This window comes from Lactuca sativa, chromosome 5 (assembly GCF_002870075.4).
Source record: "Lactuca sativa cultivar Salinas chromosome 5, Lsat_Salinas_v11, whole genome shotgun sequence".
NCBI lineage: Eukaryota > Viridiplantae > Streptophyta > Magnoliopsida > Asterales > Asteraceae > Lactuca > Lactuca sativa.
Genome location: NC_056627.2, coordinates 320,706,463 through 320,728,822, shown reverse-complemented (window position 1 = coordinate 320,728,822; position 22,360 = coordinate 320,706,463). Strand labels below are relative to the sequence as shown.

Sequence of the window (22,360 nt, the reverse complement as noted above, 5' to 3'; positions counted from 1 at the left end):
ATTGTGGAGACCATCGACTATGAGTGGGACTTGGCCCATGATCACTTAAATAAGTGGTTAAGTATTCATTTTCTACAATTATTTTAAATACATTTCATCTATATTTTTAGTTGCTAGCTACTTAATAAGTTTCTACAACTATTTTAAATACCTTTCATCTATATTTTTAGTTTCTAGCCACTTAATAAGTTTGTTATGAAAAAGATAATTTTTTGGAGTCATATATAATTGATACTTTTATAATTTATTATCAAACATTTACTAAAGTGTATTTATTACAGCTGATTATATGTATCCAAAAACATAACAACCCAAAATAGAGAAAAACAAATTAATTAATCTAAAACTTGCTCATCATATAAGAGAAAAAGACATGGGTTACAAAAGATTCAAATGATCAATGAAAAAGACCAAGTGATGTATATGCGTCTATTTACTTTCTCTAGTTTGCTAATTATTCCGCCAGATAACAATCTATTACAAAATTTCAAACAACCCACACACACACACACGTATATATCGGATGTATACACCAACACAATATATAACCAAATGTCTTAGAACGAAAAAGGGGCTGGTGCTGCACTAAACAGGCGATGCGTTCCACTACCCACCGGACCACTTGCAGCACTCGAGCTTAGAAGATCGATCATGTTACAATCAGGGTCGCTACGCTGTTGTTCACACAAATCCGGCAACGATACTCCTGTAAAAGTAATCATACATTTCGAAATGAAAAGTTACAGACATGGAGATCGATCATGTACGTGTAGATTGAAAGGAGCTAGCTAGGGTAATAATTAATGAATACCTTCACCGAGGGCCAAATTGAAGTGAAGATCGATGATGTTAGGGCATTTCTGATAACACGCAGGTGAGCAGAGTGTGACGATGGATTTTTTATCGAGCAAAGTGTCGGATGAAATACCTGTAGCGTTTCTATCAACGCCACAAGCTCTAATGCATTCGTCTGTCTCGATGTACTCTGATAATATCTCCACCACCACTTCCGATGTTCTACATTGATATTCCACTTTTCCTTTCTTATCTTCGAAATTCTCCAACACGCATCTCTTTCCAGAAGATGAGATTGCAAATGAGCAATTATTCTTTGTCAAATCCTCGCATAAAATCTCACCTATAGATATATACATTACGATGAACGATTAATTATGAAGCATGCATAATGGAGATGCATATAAATAAAGCATGTAGATGAGAGGGAAAGAGATACATACCGGTGGTTCCATGGAGGAAGAGAGATGAAGCAAAAACGAGAACCAGAGAAAACTTCATTGGATTATGGATTGAAGGGAGAACAGAAATTATTGTGAGGATGAAAGTAATGAGAAAAATGGGCGGTGTGTGGTATATGTAGGGGTTGACGATTACAAAAATAGAAAGGGAAAGTCAGGAGGCCTCCGCATTGACGTTCCGGTCGCATGCACCAACTTCAAATCTAGAATACACAACTTCGATACACGTGTCATGTCATGTCTCTTCTTTTTCTTATTGGATATTTACGTCTTGCATGATATGCTCACTCTATTCACCACCTCTCTATGAGATATTAATTAGTTTTACTTTTAAATTGTTTTACTTTTTTAAATGACAAGTGTTATACGGTAATTATGTCATTACTTGGTTGAGCACTTTCTCATTATTTAAAATTTAATTAATATAATACTAGTTGTGAAACTCGTATATTATACGGGTTGGTTAAAACAAAATGTTAAGTACGAACGATTAAATAGAAATTTTATTTGAATTTGAAATTGAAATAAGTGAAAATTATGAGAAAAAAACATGCAAAAAATAAACTAATTAAAATTATGTGTTAAGTGTACTAAACGAATTAATTATAACAAAATGTTAAACATAAAGGTTTAAATTGTAAATTTATTTGAAATTGAATTTAAAATTTAAAATTTAAAATTAATAGTCATTATGGTAGGTTTAATTTATAGAAACTAAATTAATGATAAATTAAAACAATGACAAGTGGAAAAATAATATATATCTCAAAATTATGACAAAATTACATGTAGCTAATTTTATGAGAGAATGATATGTGGCAAAGTCATTTTCATTTATTATGGTAGATGTAAATAATAGTTTTATGTTATAATCTAAAGATATTGGCATATTCTAATTTACTTAAGTTTATATTAATTTATGGTAATATAAAAAGAGTTATGTTACTCGCACTTATAAAATATATACTGATTATAAGATTTATCAAAATATATGAACTTATAAGACAAACAGTACCAATTATAAAAAGATTATGCTTATTTATTATATTTTAGAAGATATGGTATATTTGTATATAACTTTTATTGTAAAGTGTGAAAATAATAATAATAAACTTTTAGTTTTATATTTTAGTAAAATAATGTTAAAGTCAAGTTTTATAAACATATTATATATTAATATTTATGTAAGTGATTTGGTTATTTAAAGTGAAAACTAGTTTATATGTAGTTTATACATTATTAATGTTTTGAAAATCATACTAATCATCTTATTGATTTGATGGTTTAATCGGTTCGACTGGTCCAAATAACCGGACGACATTAGTATTACATCATAATTAAATATAAAATTATAAAATCTACAAAAACCTCCAATATAAAAATACCAATACAAATATGAAACTTAAATAAACAATGAGTATTAACTTTTTTTTTATTTAATTTTTTTTTTATCATGGAAGCTTTAATTTTGTCACAATTTGGTGACTAAAGTTCTAATCGTGCTAATTAACCACTTAAACTTCCAATTTTGTCATCATTTAACTATTTCAGGAGGTTTCGACCGGTTGCCACTTGTCACATAACTATGATGTGGCTCCTAGAAGATGATTAAACCATTTATCTTCTCTCATATGTCTTATTTGTCTCTCTTTCTCTCGTCTCATCTCCTCCCCATAAAAAACGGTTCGTCGTCTTTATCTACATGTCCTTTCGTTGAAGAAGACTTCGATACACATGTCATGTCTCTTCTTTTTCTTATTGGATGTTTACTTGCATGATATTATTCGGCTTACTCTATTCGCCACCTCTCGTTGAAGAAAACTCTATCTTCAGTTGATCCTTATTACAAGTCTCATGATTTATGCTTGTAGTGCAAGAGTTAGACTTTACAATGTCACGGTCTTTAAAATCATACAATGTGGCCATTAGCATAGACATATTCTAAGACCACCAGCTCAAATATAAAAGGCAATATGAGTGTAACACCCAAAATCTGGAAGGCCAAGAAAGGAAAGAAAACCTTAATTTTAAGGGGGGACTCGGCGAGTCCAAGGAGGAACTCGGCGAGTCCGAGCGGGATCTGGGTCGAGGAGTAAGTGACCAACTCGGCGAGTCGGCTAAGTGGACTCGACGAGTCCGGTCTGTGCGAGGAAAACCCTAAATTTGGGACTTGGAGCCTATTTAAGCGCCTTATTCTCTCCCCTGGGGTTCCTTTACTGCCTCCTTCCCCCATAACATTAAACCCTAGCCGACATATCCTCTATCTGAGCCATTTGTTGCCTTGGAAGGTGCATTAAAGCTTGGAGAAGGAAGAAGGAACTTGGAGGAGCAAGAAGGGACTATAGATCTGGGATTGTGAGTTCATTATGAGATTTTAGAGGTAATAACCTAGTTCCTGGACCCTTTTTGCACCTAGATCTATGTATGGTTGTTGGGGCTCTTTAGCCATAATGTTATTATTTTGAGTTAGAAGTCGGATCTGGAGTTGCTACTTCAGATCCAAGTGTGTTATGGACTGGAGAAGCATAAAGTATCAGCCCTTGAGTCGATTTTGAAGCCCCTTGGCCTTAAACCCTAGTTTATGGTGCATTTTGCCTAGATCTCCATCTCTACACGTAAAGTTTGCAACTTTACGTGGGTAATATGCTTGGGAAGGGTAGATCTACCGTTTGGAGTCCATGCATGACTCAAAAGTCCTCTGCATGTATGTAGATCTGAATGGACTCGGCGAGTAGCATGAAGATGAGGAGGAACTCGACGAGTGGGATGAACAGCTCGTCGAGTTGGATGATGTTGGGCATGAACTCCGCGAGTTGGAGGAACAACTCGGCTAGTTGGATGAAGATTGTCTGGTACTCCGCGAGTCTGTTCTTGGACTCGGCGAGTCAGGTCGCGAAGCCCCAAACCCTTCGAGTTGAGACTCGAATCAGTGAGTCGGGTGGAGACTCAGCGAGTTGGTCAGGTCAGGAATCGGAAATCGTTGGACTCGGCGAGTCATAGACTGACTCGGCGAGTCATGTCGCGAATGGAAGGACCCTGAGTATGTGAACTCGGCGAGTCAGTAAATGGACTCGGCGAGTAGGGTTGACCTGGAAAGGTTGACTTTGACCAAGACTTTGACTTAGACCAGAATTGACTTGGTTAACTGTCGGGGGTCAGTTAGACTAAGTGTTGCATTGATATTGATAGCTCAGGAAGCTAGTAGAGCAGGAGTTTAGTGAGTGGTCGGGCAGCAGCTAGTGGGATCATCAGCAAGTTCAGCCAGTGCAAGTGAGTTTCCCTTTTGTGTGAATGGGTCTACGACCACAATGTCGGCCTATGTAGATATGAGTAGAAGACCCGGGGGTTAGCCCTAGGCACATTATGCTAGTATGATATTCGGGACGAGGTCCAATGATGGAGGGCGGGTGCCCAAGGAATGGTTTATGTGGTAGTTTATACTTGTTGTCTGTGTGATACTTGTATGTGCCTGGTAGGGAGATGAGTGTGGGCAAGGTCCCGTATCTCACCAATAGCAGAGTGTGGATGGTGTTCCACATCTCAGTAGCAGCAGAGCAGGGGCGAGGCCCAAGTTAGGGAAGGAGTGAGGGTGGGTTGGGCCCGTACCTCACTATCAGCAGGAGTATGGACGGGGTTCCATGACTCATCAGTAGCAGGACAAGGCCGGGCCCAGAGATAGGCGAGGCCTTAGGATAAGATCCGTCAGTATGTGTTAGATTATGTGATGTGATGTGTTATGTTTACGTGCTATTATATGTTAGTGGGCGAGGCCTAAGTGAAACAGATCTGTATCCGAGCGGGGCTCAAAGCCAAGCGGGGCCTGGAGCGGCGGGGTCGTTGTAGCGGGTGAGGCCCGAGGTAGGGGGCGAAGCCCAGGATAGCGGGCATGGCCCAGTATGTGCAGTATGTGGTTATGCATGGTATGTGGTAGGGTGGGGAACTCACTAAGCTTCGTGCTTACGGTTTTCAGTTTTGGTTTCAGGTACTTCCGGTAGCGGATGGAAGAGCTCGGGGTGATCGCATGGCACACACCATAGTTTAGACAGCCTGAGAATGTTTACTCTGATAACGAACATGTATTTTGGAAATTAATACTTTGTTTATGTTTTGAGATGATGAAATTGCTTAAGTGATGTTTTATTAAAAGAAATTTTTAGTCTGGAATTTTGGGACGTTACAGTGAGTTTCCCTTGACTCGTCATATTGCATGGTTTGATTCAACAAGTTGAGAATGAGAGGATAGAAAAACGAGCGTGGGGGGAACATTGGTGGGATCAATGATGGTGAAAGATAAAGAAGACCATCATAGAGAAAAAAAAGTGACAAAAGGAGATGATCAACGAAAGTTTCAAGAGATATGAAGGTCGGTGTATCGACAATAGATAGAAAATGAAAATGAGAATGTGAGGAGAAAAAATATATCTAAAACTAAAAAGAAGTGATGAAGAGGGGCATACCTAACGAAATGATTTAATGATGGTTAGGAAAGATGAGTCTTAAGGATAGGGGTATGTGCTTTTTTTCTATAATTTAATAAATATTAAAAAATATAAAATATAAATAAAAAAGAAAAAGTAGTATTTTCAATATAAACGAAGATCGACTAAACAAATCGAATCTGATATTCAAAGAATGCAATAGGGACCAAGTTTGTAATTTACCTAGGAAACTATCTTTAATATATAAAAGATGGATAAATAACATAATCATAAAATTGAGTTCTTTTATAAAAATACATAAATTAAATAAATTTTAAGTTGTTTTATGTCTGGGAAATCAGTTTGAGATGATTATGTCGGGACTTTAACTTGTAACCACATGGAGTTCAGGAAATGTTCCATTGAAGAAGAATGCTAAAGCAGCTATTGCTATCTCTGTATCAGAAGTTACACTAATTTTCCTTATACATGTTCTTAGCAATTTATCATTCTTATATTCTGATTTGTTAAACGCACAAACCCCCTGAGATTCTTCAGTTGTCAAAGCAGATTAAGGAGAAGCTGAAAGGAGTTGATCAAAATGGTAAATTTATTTTGTAGTAAAAAACTGTCTTTATTCTCTATTGCTACCATAAAATGGCACATTTATATCTTCATTTACATCATTATAGTCTTACCATCTAACCTATTAAGATATTGTCCTTTTAATTGTTTTCTATTAAGATTCTATTTATTTTTTTACTAAAAATTGTGCATTGAAATATAACCTATTAAGACACCGAACTTCTAAAATTTTGAGTAAATTACACGAATAGTCCCTATGGTTTAGGGTAATTTGCTCGTTTGGTCCCTAACTTATTTTTTTAACTCGGAATGTCCCTACTGTTTGTTTTTGTGACGTGTTTAGTCCCTTCTATTTCTTTTTGTCATGCGCTTGGTTTCTATGTTACCTAAAAAGACTATAATTTGAATAGGAAAAAATGATGAGATAGGTAGGGTAAGGTGATGAGAGTGGGTTGGGAGTGTATTTATTTAAATAAATTAAAAAATCAAGGGCAAAATAATCTTTTTAGGTAAAACAGTGACCACACGTGTAACAAAAACAAACAGTAGGGACCTTCCGAGTTAAAAAAATAAGTTTGGGACCAAACGTGCAAATTACCCTAAACCATAAGGACCATTCGTGTAATTTACTCTAAAATTTTCCTTATTAAGAATTTATATATTGCTAATCTAACCACTTATAGCATTATAATTTCTATATCTATCCTATTAATATTTTTACTATTAAGACAATTTCACTTTGAAAATCCAGTTATGACATTAATTACTTTCAAATCATAACATTAATTACTTTGAAAACTAACCCTTCAGGAATTGTACTTTGACTATCTAAAGTTGTCTGATTTTGGCTATTACATATAGTCTTATAGTTCAATTTTAGTGAAAGACACTGATTATCTTTTTCCTATTAAGTTATTGTATTTTGATGATCTAACCATCTATTACATCATCTATTACATTATAATTTTAATTACGACAATATACTTTTGAAATCGAACATTTTGCTTTCAATCAAGAAAAAGAGCATATCTTATATATAAGAAAAAGAGTACAGATCTTTCTCCTCTGATTTCTCTAGACTCTAGGTAGTGTGTTTAATTGTATCTTTAACTCATCGATCATGAAACTGTTTTTTTTTTCTCTGGGTTTCTTTCTCTTTCTCCATTTAGTTTTTGTTTTGTTGGTTTTTTGAATCAAGCAACCTAATCGAAAGTTCGAAACTAAAGAATCCATCAAACGAAGATGATTTGGTCGAGCAAGTGTTCATGTGTTGTCCGGAAAATTTAAATATTTTTGAAGCCCAAAAGGGTATTGTTTTGTTGTAGGTTGGTTCTCTGTGCACTTTAGCTGTTCGATAAAATGTCTCAACTAAGTTAAAGAGTTGTTTTGAGGGTGACAATGTTATCGGATTAAACTATGTAGAGAGAAGTAAATAGACACAAGGAATTAAAATATTAAACAAGTTATTGAGCTATGAGAGATTCAATTAGGAAAAAAAATAGAAATAGAAGTGTATTTTGGTTTTAACTAAAAGTTGCATATAAACTTGTGAATTTCTGTGTTGCATTCTGCAACTCGATGAACCCTAGGTATCAGATGAATCTTAACCCGGTTTTTCTTTCTTATAGATTAGTTTTCACATGTATAAAAAGCTTGATATAAATCTGAATGCATGGTCATTTTCATTTATATATAATAATATGAATGCTGTCACATATGACATATAATAAATATATAAAGGTTGTTATGAATCTGATGATCAACTAATGAGTATTGATCATAAGATCAATACTCATTAGTTATAAGACGTCTTCGAATTTGCAGAATACAAAGAGAATTGCACATCGATATAATTACGGGGGCGGAGGATACTGATCACCACTTCCACTTCCAGGATAATCAGGTGCCGGCTCATAAGTGGGGTCCCTGAAATTATATAGACACAGATTAGTTAATTAGTATTGTATTGATGTGCAATTAAGTCGACCTTAAACTTTATTATTTTGTACTATTAATATATTGAAGAAGAATAAACTACTAAAGTATCATCATATACTTTTGTTTATAACAAGATTACGAGAATAACAGAGAGAGATCGATGTATATAGTTAATGTTATCCTACCCGGAATAACCACCCTGCGCATACGCATAAGATATCAGAAGAAAAATAGTCAAAAGGAGGACCATTGCCATTGGTTTCTTAACAAAGAAACCCATTTTTTATTTTTGGGAATGAATATTATCAAACATCTATTTGGCTTTTATACACCACATAAAGAGATGAAGACACCATGTGCCCTACGACTGCTTCTTCTTATTTAATGTGCAAATAGGACCACGACTTGATCAAACACATATTTTTCCACAATATTGTTTGTTAGCTTGCAGGGATATAGTCCAATCAATAGTATAGTTTGTTTTTTAAGTTTTGAGTCTCTAAAAGGTGGTTTCCTCACACTTACAGTAATTTCTTTTTTTTTTTTTTTTAATTAAAAAACAATGATAGAAATATGTTAGTTTGAAACATATTGGTAAAAATAAATTAGTTTTTTTTAATAGGGTCTATTAATTGAATTTGGAATCAATTTAGGGTACCTTTGGTTCGCTGGAATTGAATGAAATTCGGAGGAAAATAAATCCAATTCCATTACATTCCAATGTGTTCAACTTTTGTATGATGGAATTGGAATCCTAAATGAAAAAACTTTCCATCAAATAGGGGAAAACACTTTCCTTCAAGAAAATAATGGAATTAATTATCTACTACGAAGGAAAGTGGCATTTTACCTTATTACCCTTGTTTTATTTCACAACATAACCTCTACCACTAAGACCCACCACCAACTTCACCATTGTCACCAGCACCAGCCCCCACCACCACCTACAACCACCAATGTCGCCACTACAACCACGACCTACCACCACCATTGCCACAGCTACCACCAACCACCACCGCCACACGACAATGCCACCACCACCTACTACCTCCATCCCCGACACCAACACCTACCATCACCTACCGCCACTGTCATCGCTACCACCCATCACCACCACCATCAACGACACCACCAGCCACCTACCACCACCGCCACTACTACCGCCACCACCACCAACCGTCACCACCACCTACCATCAATACCTCCACCACCACTTACAGCTACCATCGCCACCACCTACCACTGCCACCACCACCTATCGCCACCACCACCACCACCGCCCCCACCTGTGGTCACTGCCAACGCTACCACCATCTACCACAATCACCGCCACCACCTACCACTGTTATATGGGATTCTCTATTTTCGTCCATATATTCCCCCCTTAAATATTGGTCAATCAATTATCTTCTTTCCTTTTTTGTGATTGTTTAGCTTATTTATTTTGTCTCTCTGGTTGTAATCGATGTATGAAAAATCAATCAAAGAAAAGCTTTATTCTCCTGTTTTGTGTCACCATTGATTTCTAGATGGTATCAGAGCGGTTTTAAAATCAATTGATCCTAGCATCATGACTGGAAACGAAGGTGACAAAGGTGGATCTAGCACCATCGATTTCTCATCTCCATACTACCTACATCCTTCGGATTCTTCTAAGCAACCTTCTGTAAATGAGGTTCTTACAGATGGAAACTACAACGATTGGGTACGAGAGATGACCAAATTTCTCTTTGCCAAAAACAAAACAAATTTCATTGATGGAACCTTGAAGAAGCTAGAGATTTCATCTCCAGAATACAAACCATGGATGAGGTGCGATGCAATGATACAGGGGTGGCTTACCACAGCCATGGAGAAAGGCATACGTGACAGCGTGAAATATGCCAACACTTTATTAGAGATTTGGTCAGACCTTAAGGAAAGATTCGGAAAAGAAAGTGCACCGAGGGCTTATGAACTAAAGTAGAAGATCGCCGCTACATGTCAAGAGGGCAACAGTGTTTCGACCTACTACACCTGTCTCAGGTCATTATGGGATGAGTTTCATTCAAAATTTTCTTTTCCATGTTGCTCATGTAACAAATGTACATGTAAACTAGGAAAGAAAATTACCGCTCATCTTGAGAAACAACAACTTTATGAGTTTCTTATGGGCCTATACAACGATTTCAATGTTATCAGGACCCAAATCTTAGCAACAAAACCCGTTCCTACTCTAGGGACGGCTTATCACATGGTGGCAGAAGATGAAAGACAAAGGGCCATATCGCTTGAGAACCAAGCCACTCCAGAACCAGCTGCATTCAAAGCCTTCCAGAAACGTGATTTTAGACCGGAGAAGGGGAAGCACACGGCTAAACAAGAAAAAGAAAACAAGCAAGACGATGAATGCACTTTTTGTGGAAGGAACGGGCACAGACGAGAAGGGTGTTTCAAACTAGTTGGTTATCCCGATTGGTGGCCCGGGAAGAGAGACAACAAGACAAAACCAAAAGTTGCATGTGTTAACACCCAAGCAAGCTCCATACCCAGATTAAATGAAGAACAATACCAAGAGTTTATGAAGTTCTTTTCGAGTTTGAGCAACAATGGTGAGATAAAACCCAAGGCCAACATGACAGGTAATAGGGACGATGTATGGGTTGTTGACACAGGTTGCACCGAAAACATAATTTACAAATCCAACCATCTTAAAAATAAGAAGGGAATCTCAAATGAAGCTCTTGTCGTCATTCCAAATTGCGATTCCATTCCTGATGAGGGAAAGGGAGATTTTTTGTTGCCAGGGGGAGAAAAATTAAAAGGGGTTCTTTATATCCCTAATTTTAAACATAACCTCCTTTCTGTTAGCAAAATTTGCAAAGATCCCAAATGTGTTGTAACCTTTTTCCCTACTTTTTTTTCGTCATGCAGGGGCTTCGAACGAGGAGCTTGATTGGATCAGGTAGGTACCAAGGGGGGTTGTATCTCATGGACATGTTAAAAAAAGAAAGACAAGCGATGATCGTCACCACGTACACATGGCATAAAAGATTAGGACATGCTTCAAGGGATAAACTCTCCAATGTCAATCTCTTTAAAAATAATTCTAGTAAACTTAGTGTGACAACCCAAAATTTATATCTTATACAAACCCTACATTTCAATCTAGTCAAACTTGCTTCTGCTAACTTTTAGCACTTCTGGTGTCCATTTGAGCATTTTGAGGTTTAATACATCAAAGGAATAAGTGAATGAGAGTGTCAGTTGAACTTGTAACCTATCAAACAAGCCTTAAACCCTCAAAAGAGGAGTTCACGGCCAAGACACTTAGGTTTATGGCCGTAAACTCCAAGTGGCCGTGAACCCCTTGTATATATATGACACTTAGTCATTTTTCATTCATTCTTCACCTTCCAAGCTAGAGAAATCGAATTCTCTCCCAAGGATCTTCAAGATTTTTCTTCAAATATTCCCAAATGTAAGTAAATCCTTCCATTTATGTGTTGTTACATCACTTCTTCTTGATTCATCCTTGAATCCACCCACAAATTCCATCTTTTGTTCTAAATCTTCAAGATCCTCAAGAACACCAAGAACACAAAGGTGTTTTGGGCCGAAAACTCCCATCTTTAGCCTTCAAATTGTAAGTCCTTACCTACTTTACGTGTTTACTAGTTAGATTAATGAATTAAGGGCTTTAAAACACCAAGAATCCATCAACCAAGGGAGTTTACGGCCAAGGCAATCTCCCTTGGCTGTAAACCTTAATAATGGATGCAATGTTGCCCTAAACTCCTTCATAAGGCTTAGAACTTGGTCTAGAACACCTCCCACTTGAACTAAGGACCTTAAACATCAAATGGTAGAAGTCACCATGGGTTTACGGCCGTAAACCCATAAGGGCCGCAAACCCTAGGCCGTAAACTCATGGAGAGTTGGTTCTTGGGCCGTAAACTCTAAAGCAAAGCCATACAACCCTTAGATGCAACCCTTTAGTACTTATAACACTTGAACCAAAGTGTTTTCCATGTTTTAGGGTGTCTTTACTTGCTTAATTAGTGTTATAATCACTAATTAGATACATATATGTGTCTCTATATGTTAAATAGGATCAGTGTGTGTGTTCAAGTCCTCACTTGACACCTAACACCTTGTCCAACACTTTCATCCAAACCACTCACTGCAGGTGAGTTCATACCCCTTAACCAACCTTTTAAATGATTTTAAATGCTTTTATGGGGGGAATACAGGTGGAATCATTATAGTTATAATATGAATCACATGTGATTTATAACTATTAAACAGATGGATTTACTGTACTTTTAACTGTTTTGTCAACAAAACTACTTCAAAATGATTATCAAATTCTTTTACATGCTAAACTCTTTATAAAACTCGGTCTTAATTGCCCAAACTTTACTTTCAAATCTTTAAACTTATATATTGTCAAAAATCATGTCCAATACATATATAGTTATATAAGTAAGGTTTAAAGGACTTAGGACTGATAACTCACTTTAATTCCTGTTCCTTGTTTGGTTGTGGACTTAGAGTACCCTGTTGTTTGTCCGAGTGTCATTTGATCCTTAGTTATATATTATGTATATATGTATAGATATAAAGCTTTTACCCCATTTCCATCACCTTTGGGTACCAAAGGTGTATAAACTTACTAAGTCGTTCAAACAACATTTCTAGTAAACTATAATAGGTATAGTTTAGAGGTATACTACTTACTATTTCTAGTACAAGAAAACATACAAAGAGTCATTTCATACATGAGTCAATACCTACTATTATGAGGAACAAACAAGAACATATACATATACATTTACAAGTAAACAGAAAGAACATACACCAACATAACGATTAGAATATGAGATTTACTTCTACATGACGCGGATTCCACCGTTGTCATGTCGGTAACTAGAGTCTCCGGGAGGGAGAGCGGGCATTGTGTGTATAGATCTATACGGGACAGACTATCCCGCACCCCGACTGTTAGCTAGAGTCCCTGGCTGACCAAGGCAAGGGGTGACAAATGTCACTTTTATTTCGACGTCTTTCATCGTCGTGTTCTATAGCCGTCAATCAGTATGGCTACAAATCTCACCTTACCTTATAATTCATGGGCTTTAAGGTAAGTAGTACTACGGTAGTTTCCACATACAAAAATACGGTTCTATAATGTTTTCCCCAATACATTTACTTTGAAACGTTTTCTCATTAAACGATAACGTACAACCTATATTTTGATAACAATAGTTAGACTTGGGAAAATACATACTATTACAAACAAACAAACCGAACATTTGGGTCTTGGTAGAAGACTACAACTTAGTAGAAAATATGGGATTTTCTAGGAAGATACAAACATTGTACAAACGATTTACAAACATTTACAACGAGCATTTTACTACTAGAAAACACTTACAAACTTATGCATTCAAACACTTACGAACATTTTCGTACAAACAATGACACTAAACACTTATGAACTCACCAAATCTAAAGCTGATAAACTCTTTCAAAATAACTTGTATTCTCAGGTCATCAGTAGACAGGTACCAATGCCAACTTTTGAGAAGATGGAGCACATACAAGACTTATGTTTTATTTTGAATTCATATTTTTGATGTCTTATAAATTATACAAAACACTCTTGTATTAAAATGCATTATATAATGCAATGGATGATGTTGTTTGCCTATTTACTATTATTATGTGTTGTGATACTGTACATGACGTCCTCTGCCCCAGAACGTTTCTGCCGTTCCGGTTTTGGGGTGTGACAGATTGGTATCGGAGCATTGTTTATAGTGAATTGAGTATATCAACCCATAAAAGATATACTAACTATAAACACAATGGGATTAAAACACTCTGACCAAGAGTTTATACTTTTAAATAATAAAATATTTAACTAAGTATACATACCTGCATTCATACTAAAATTAGTGTCACTAGGACAGAAAAAAAAAGTATTACGATTGTTGAATATCACAAGTAGGCTTGGGGGTATATGGTCAGTTCTAGGAGTGGCATAGCCTGATCAACTATGCTGGTCCGAGAAGTGATTAACATATGCCCAAGAATGGTTGTGATGTGGTAACAAGTCTAAAAACTTACCAATACTACTACAATGAAAACATTAGAACAAAACATAAAAACCTAAAATACTATAGGAGTATTTTTTGTTACCATAATTACTTATCTGAGAACTAAAAAGGTCTTTAGTAAGTAGGTCAATAAATGCTAAATGGATACGCTAAGGTTATATGTAGATGAGGTGTCATAGACTGAGAATCTGTGATCTTTGCTTTATTCCCTGTTCCTTGTTTGGTTGTGGGTTTAGAGTTAGGGTCACTTATTCGAAGGTCTATCCTATTTTGATTACATATAACTAGTATGCATTATGCAATTATTGAAGTAACTAATAAAGATCATATTATAATTATCTTAAATGCTACGTCTATTTATATAAGATTCTTATATCCCTTTTCTCGCGTAGATATCATGGTTGGATTCTATCCTCCCGCGACCCGTACTTTCCAAATCAAGGCAATGTGGGATGGCTTGAAGACGAGCCAGAAGATGATCATCCTATCCCTTTGGATGATCACCTCGTAGAAGGCTTTTCGGATGGTTCTGACTCCGATCCGGAAGTCAACAACCTACCCCAAGAGGGTCAAGTCCCAAACCTCAACCCCAGACCAACATTTCAAGGCCCCAAACCCTTGTGGGCGACAAACTTGAACCGTTGGAGTGATGAGCAGGGTCAACCTTTACCCTACAATGGTGACCGAAGCTTTTACAATCTAAGCGAGGGTGGCTCAGCTGACTAAGTCCTGCCTATCATGGTCCGTAGGATTGCTCAGAATGTCGAGCGAGGTCGAGCAGCCATAGACCGAGTCATGGAGATTGACGCCAACTCTGGCGTTAACACGGTCCGCATTCGCCAACTCGAAGAGTCTATGGAAAGGAATAAGAGGACCAATGAGACTCTGCAACAACAACTAGCTACATCTCGAGCTAAAGTCATAGAACTTCAAGTTTGTCAAAGAGCGCTTGAGCGACATCTTTGAGAAGTTGTGCGTCAACTAGCAGATCTGAGGGTTCACCCGAGGGATACCCGTCGCTGGTAGAAGATGTCTGACTCATCTTTTCTTTTGGTTTAAGGAATAGCCTTTCTTATCTGTGCTCTATGAAGCACTTATCTGTAAAATATTCCCAACTTTTAAGTACTTTAACTAGACATTTAAACTGTCAACATTTTCCCTTTATGGTTTGATGTAAGACCTACTGTTAGGTCATTTTTCCCGAACTCGTTTACATCACTAATACCAGTAATATTGATAGTTATCTAATCTATTGGAAAGTCTCCACTCTTGTGTTTTCCCTACTCTATTACTGTGTCTCTATTTCAATCATACACCCATTCAATGGTTGGGCTACGACGATTTAGCCCATGGATCACTCTCATTATATACTTACAATTAATTCTTACTATATTCATCATCTCTTTAAACTTTCAGTAAAAGATGCCACCTCGCAAGCGTCCGGCCAGAGGCACGCTTGTAAATCAAACACCACCACCACCACCCCCCTCTGCAGTTCAATGCGGTGATGTTTCAGGCTGCTATAACCGCAGCTGTGGCCGCAACCATGACTCAAGTAAATTCTGGTGGTGCCAGTGGAGCTGGCACGGGCACCAACTCTAACCGTGGTGAAAGCCAACCGCGTATACGGGAGTGCACCTATAAGGACTTTATTAGCTGCAAACCCAAATTCTTCAACGAAGCCGTAGGAATCATTGCACTATCCCAGTGGATAGAAAGAATAGAAGCAATCTTTGAGATGTGCTCTTGCCCTGAAGGAAGCAAGATAAAATTTGCTGCCTGCACCTTCACTGAAAGGGCCCTGACGTGGTGGAATGGCCATGTTAAATCAATCTCCCGAGTAGCGGCTAACACTATAGGCTGGGAAACACTGAAGGATCTGATGGCGAAGGAGTACTGCCCGAGGGGCGAGGTTTAGAAACTCGAAGAGGAACTGTGGAACCTCAAGATGAAGGGTTCCGATATAGTGGCTTACACAACTAGGTTCAGCGACCTAGTCACTCTATGTCCCAACATGATCCCCACCGAAATCAAGAAAATCGAGAGATACATCTGGGGTTTAGTACCCTCATACCGAGGAAACGTTATGGCATTGAACCCTGCGACCTTTGATAGTGCCAAAAAATTGGCCCAAAGGCTTATCGATCATGAGATCCTTCTCCTCCAACGACAACTACAACTGCTGTCTCAACGCCAACCAAAGTGGCCGACAACAAGAGAAAGCGTTGGGACCAGAAGAAGGGCAAATCAACTCAACCCTCTTCCAAGAACCAACAGGTTGTGACTGTCCGTGCTGCCACAACTCCTGTTTCCCCTGCACCAGCAAAACCATATGCAGGGAGCCTACCCAAGTGCACTAAGTGCAACTTCCATCACAACGGCCCCTACCGGGAAATGTATTGCACCAAATGTGACCGGAAGGGCCATACTATCCGGTTTTGCAAAGCACCACCCAAACCCATCACCCAAGTCCCTGATACAGGAGCAAGCCAGGCCTGCTACGGGTGTGGCGAGACGGGACACTTCAAAAGAAACTGTCCTAAAGCTGGGAATGCGGGAGGAGCGGGGAGACTACATGCTATTGGCCACAATGAAGCCGTGGTAGGCCCCATAGTAGTCACGGGTACGTTCCTCCTCGATAACTCATATGCACATATCCTATTTGATAGTGGGGTAGAAAGGAGCTTCGTGAACCAAAAATTTAAACACTTACTTAATCAAGCACCGCAAGCACTAAAAGAAACCTTCATCGTAGAAATGGCTAATGTAACAGCCCGAATTTCCAGGTGTCTTTTATGCTTTCAATTTTTGATGTTTTGTGAGGGGACTCGGCGAGTTGGAGCTCAGACTCGCCGAGTAGGATCGCGATTCTGGACGCGGGTTCGCGCCTGGACTCGGCGAGTCCAAGGTATGGACTCGGCGAGTCCGCGCTGTTTAATGAAACCCTAATTTCTCGGGTTTGGGACCTATTTAAAGGGCCTTATGGCCGTTATTTGTGCTCACCAGTCCCTTGAGTGAAACCCTAATCGAGTGTGAGCGTTTGGAGCAAAGTAAGAGTCCATTATTGATCTTGGAGGTGTCATCTTGCAAGGGAAAGGGAGGATCAGCTAAGGGGAAAGCAAGAGGAGCCATTTTCTGAGAGTTTGGAGTCCAGAGCATCGCTATTGTGGTAATATCTTCGAGCTATCCTCTTCTATGTTGATGTTTACATTGATTTAGGGCTTATTGAGGCCTTTTGTGGCTAGATCTAGTGCTCTCTTGGTCCCTTAAGCGTTTTAGACCATAGATCTGGACCCTTGGAGGTCCAGAGTGTCCCTTTGCCCAAGCTTTTTGTGAATCAATGGAGGTTTTGGATTGGAATCCTTATGCCTTAGGTCAAAATGCTATTTATGAGCCATGGGGTGTGTTATGAACACCAAGATAGGGGCTTTACGTGATGAATCAGTCTAAGAAGGCCAGATCTATAAATTATTGGAACAGATCTGACCTTAGAAGCAAGTTTGAGTGATTGCATGGCATGGACTCGCCGAGTCCGACGAACAGACTCGGCGAGTAGCTTGAAGATTGCCCTTAGATCGTCCAGTGAGTGGTCCAGTCGAGTCATGGGTTGACTCAGTGAGTCAGGGCGAGTTAGAGAGGGTTGACAGGTGGACTGAGTCGAACTGGGACTCGCCGAGTTGTTCTTGAGACTCGGCAAGTTGAGTCGGGGTGGCCCCGCGATTCTTCCAGGTGGAACTCGTCGAGTCAGGGGGAGTACTCGACGTGTAAAAAGGGAATCCTAGAGAGTTGGTGAAAACGTCTAGACTCGCCGAGTCGCCCTAGTGCACTCGCCGAGTCCGGTCAAAGTTGACCGTTGACCGTTGACCAAAGTTGACTAGTGTTGACTTCTTAGGGATAGTCAACCTTAGAGATAAAAGTGTTAATTAGAGACATATGATGTTATAGGAGGATTAGAGCTCGGAGGATCGAGCACGAGGGATTTCAGGATTCGTGAGATACCGAGATACGCGAGGTGAGTCTTCTCACTATACTTTACCCTGAGTAGGTAACCAGAGTTATGTGACAGAGTACTTGTATGCTATGTATGTTATGTGTTGTACTGCATTATTTCTATGTGATTTATGTTGTGCATGTTTACAGAGTTGGAACCGGAAGGTTCCTAGAGTTAGAACCTGAGGGTTCACAGAGTTTGGGTGCACGGACCCATAGAGTCGTAGCCTCGAGTGGCTAATATGTGTCTTATGTGTGGTATTTTGGGGAACTCACTAAGCTTCGTGCTTACAGTGTTAGTGTTGTTGTTTCAGGTACTAGCGATGACCGTGGGAAGGCGCCGGCTTGATCTGTACACACGCATGGGACTTTTGATATATATGTGATCTTGGGATTTTGTATGATACGAATTTGGGAATTTTAAACTTAATGTTTTATGAAATTAAATGAGAAATTTTTTTATATTTGCGAAAAATTATTTTGAAAATTCACGGTGTTACAAGTTGGTATCAGAGCCTTGGTTTGAGGGATTCGAGTACACCTTCGGGCGTATTTGAACTCAAACTGAGGATTTCAGATTTATTTTCAAAAAGAGTAAAAGAATTTTGAAAAACGCAGAGCAAGAGATGTGTGTACGATCAGTCCGCGCCCGAACGGTGATTTCCCAAAATACCTTTATATTATGTGATATTGATATTGATATGATGTATCCACATGCTAGAGTAGGCTAGGTATTGCTATTAGGACTAGAGTGGTCTGATTTGTGATGCCTTAGCCTAGGGAGAGGTGAGCTGCTATGAGATGCTTGAGAGTGAGTAGGTAGCAACGAGGGGCTTATGATAGATTTATTAGAGAGTGGTCTACGCATGATAGAGTACTTGGGATTTGGGATCCGAAGAGGAGGACTTGGGGTGTATTCTGATGCGGTGCAGACAGTAGTATTGGGCCCGTACTACTGAAAGCACCGGAGCGGTGTGCAGCCCAAGTAAGAATCTTTGGAATACCAAGAATCAAGGAGGAAAGAGTTGACGAGTGTGAGTATGCTCGTGTGGGTTCTAATTTATCGTATGTTGTATTTGAGAGGTAGATCATGGTGAGGACACGTTTGATGCCCGAGAGCAGTTGTACCGGTGATGAGGAGATCCGCCGGATCATCCAGGAGGAGGTGGCTGCGGCCATCAGGGCAGAGATACCGGAGATGTTTGGGTCTATAAATACCACACTGATTGAGATGTTTGACGAGCTTTATGCCGCTCTTTCTGAGGCTACTGTTGCAGCGGCTACCGCAGCGATTGCTGCTGCGAGGCCGCAAGGTGGTGATGTGTTGTTGTTCCGCGAGTTCAGCAACACAAAACCACCAGAGTTTGATAGGACACAGGATCCGGTGGCAGCTATGAGGTGGATATCTGATATAGAGGGGTGCTTCTTCACTTGCTCATCTCATGAGCATTTGAAGGTTCGGTTCGCGCTGAACCAGCTTCACTTGGGAGCGAAGGACTGGTGAAAGTTTGTGACAGCGCATTTCACGCCTGCTGAGCTTGCGGCAGTGACCTGGGAGAGGTTCACTGCCATGTTTCGAGATGAGTACGTTTCCCAGGTGGAGAGGGAGCGTTTGGCCCAGGAGTTTCTGACCCTCAAGCAGGGTACTGAGTCAGTTACAGCGATCACGAGGATGTTCCATGAGAGGGCGATGTTCTGCCCTGAGCACGTGTCCACTGAGCAGGCACGTATGAGCCACTACTTGAGCATTTTGAGGCGGGATATTCGGGAGTTCGCTGCGAACTCCTCGTACCGGACATTTGCTGAGCTTCAGGAAAATGTCCGGAAGAGGGAGATTGAGCTTGAGACTCAGGCCAGGGAGGAGGCGGAGTCTCAGGGGAGGGATCGGCGACCGGCACAGTCTCAGCCGGCAGCCAAGCGGGCCAAGCCCGTTGATCCCAAACCAGGGAGCCAGAAGGGCCGCACTTGCGGGAAGTGCGACAAGGGTCATGACGGAGTTTACCGAGCGGGATCTTGCTACAAATGTGGCAAGGAGGGGCATATGGCCAAGGACTGCCCCAAGGGGTTTGCAGTGTGTTTTCACTGCAACCAGACCGGAAACCGGAAGGCGGAGTGTCCTCAGTTGCGCGGAGCATCTCAGGGATCTGCTCCTGCCGCCATCAGAGCTACAGAGAGTCGGCCTGTGAAGGCCGAGGCGCCGAGAGCTCGAGGGAGAGCCTTCCAATTGACTGCGGAAGAGGTCCGCGCTGCGCCCGATGTTGTGGCTGGTATGTTTTCTTTCATGTATTTATTTTGATGTCGAGATATTATGCTTATATTATGTTATGCGTATGTACTTTCCTTGTGAACTCTGTACCTGCTTTAGTGTTATTTGACTCGGGTGCGAGTCGGTCTTTTGTATCCTTGTCCTTTAGTCAGCATATCAGTGTTAGTCGTGAGGCGTTGAGTCGGCCTCTGAGAGTTTCCATAGCTGACGAGAGAGTGATTTATGCCGCGGAGGTTCTCCGAGGATGCGTGTTAGAGATTTTCGGTGTTGAGTTCCCGATTGATCTGGTTCCTATTGCGATGGGTGACGTCTGTGTCATTGTGGGCATGAACTGGTTGAGCAGATTTGGCGCAATTATCGACTGCGAGCGTCATTTGGTGACCATACGAGACCCTAGTGGGGGAGTTCTTTCGGTGTACGGCGAGGGTACACGTTCGGGATCGGCTTTTTGTTCGGCCGCTAGGGCGAGGCAGTGTCTACAGCAGGGCTATAAGGGTTTTGTGGCGTATGTGATGGATACGCGAGCAACTTCCAAGAGACCGAGTTCAGTTGAGGAGGTACCGGTGGTGCGTGAGTTTCCAGATGTCTTTCCCGAGGAGTTGCCGGGTGTGCCTCCTGTGACGCAATTTGGGTGATTGTGGACAGGTTGAAGAAGAGCGCTCACTTCCTTGCCATCAGTGAGAGTTCTTCAGCGGAAAAGTTGGCAGAGGTGTATGTGAGGGAAGTGGTATCTCGGCATGGGGTGCCGATCTCGATTGTTTCGGACCGTGATGTGCGTTTCACTTCCAGATTCTGGAAGAAATTTCATGAGGAGTTGGGTACTAGACTGCATTTTAGTACCGCATATCATCCCCAGACAGACGGTCAGAGTGAGCGGACGATTCAGACGCTTGAGGACATGCTCCGGGCATGTGTGTTGGATTTCGGGGGCAGCTGGGATGCGTATTTACCCTTGGCAGAGTTTTCCTACAACAACAGCCATCATTCGAGCATTGGTATGCCACCCTTTGAGCTGTTGTATGGGAGGAGGTGTCGGACCCCCATTTGTTGGGGAGAGGTTGGGCAGAGAGTGATGGGTAGTACAGAGATCGTGCTTCAGACGACAGAGCAGATTCAGCAGGTCAGACAGAGGTTATTGACCGCCCAGAGCCGACAGAAGAGTTATGCGGACAGACGTCGATCCAGACTTGAGTTTCAGGTCGGCGATCTCGTTCTCCTGAAGGTCTCTCCTTGGAAAGGGGTGATTCGATTCAGGAAGAGGGGCAAATTGGGGCCCCGATATATTGGTCCATTCCGTGTGGTTGCGAGGGTAGGCCGGGTAGCCTATCGTTTGGATCTACCAGCAGAGTTGGGGCAGATTCACGACACTTTTCATGTGTCGCAGCTGAGGAAGTGTATAGCCGATGAGTCGACAGTGGTTCCATTAGAGGATATTCAGGTGGATGCGAGCCTGAATTATGCCGAGAGGCCGGTGGCCATCAGAGATCGGAAGATCAAGGTTCTGAGGAACAAGGAGATACCTTTGGTGTTGGTTCAGTGGCAACATCGGAAGGGATCAGAGATGACCTGGGAGCCGGAGCGTGAGATGCGTGAGCAGCATCCGGAGCTATTTTTAGAGCGAGACTTCGAGGGCGAAGTCTAGTTCTAGTGGGGGAGAGTTGTAACAGCCCGGATTTCCAGGTATCTTTTATGCTTTCAATTTTTGATGTTTTGTGAGGGGACTCGGCGAGTTGGAGATTAGACTCGCCGAGTAGGATCGCGATTCTGGACGCGGGTTCGCGCCTGGAGTCGGCGAGTCCAAGGTAT

At 40.5% G+C, this 22,360-nt stretch overlaps 1 protein-coding gene and 1 long non-coding RNA gene across 2 annotated transcripts; both read right to left on the bottom strand.

Annotated features, from left to right (window-relative positions):
- Positions 1-385: 385 nt before the first annotated feature.
- LOC122197945 (uncharacterized) lies at positions 386-1,254 on the bottom strand. Its single transcript, XM_052764073.1, has 2 exons — positions 812-1,254; positions 386-706 (listed from the first exon to the last, which is right to left on the bottom strand). The coding sequence occupies exons 1-2, from the start codon at positions 1,152-1,154 to the stop codon at positions 558-560; spliced, it is 492 nt and encodes a 163-aa protein (XP_052620033.1). The 5' UTR covers positions 1,155-1,254; the 3' UTR covers positions 386-557.
- Positions 1,255-7,918: 6,664 nt separating this feature from the next.
- LOC111889402 (uncharacterized) lies at positions 7,919-8,550 on the bottom strand. Its single transcript, XR_002849526.3, has 2 exons — positions 8,383-8,550; positions 7,919-8,185 (listed from the first exon to the last, which is right to left on the bottom strand). It is a non-coding gene; the product is annotated as an uncharacterized LOC111889402 (long non-coding RNA).
- Between the last annotated feature and the right edge of the window lie 13,810 nt (positions 8,551-22,360).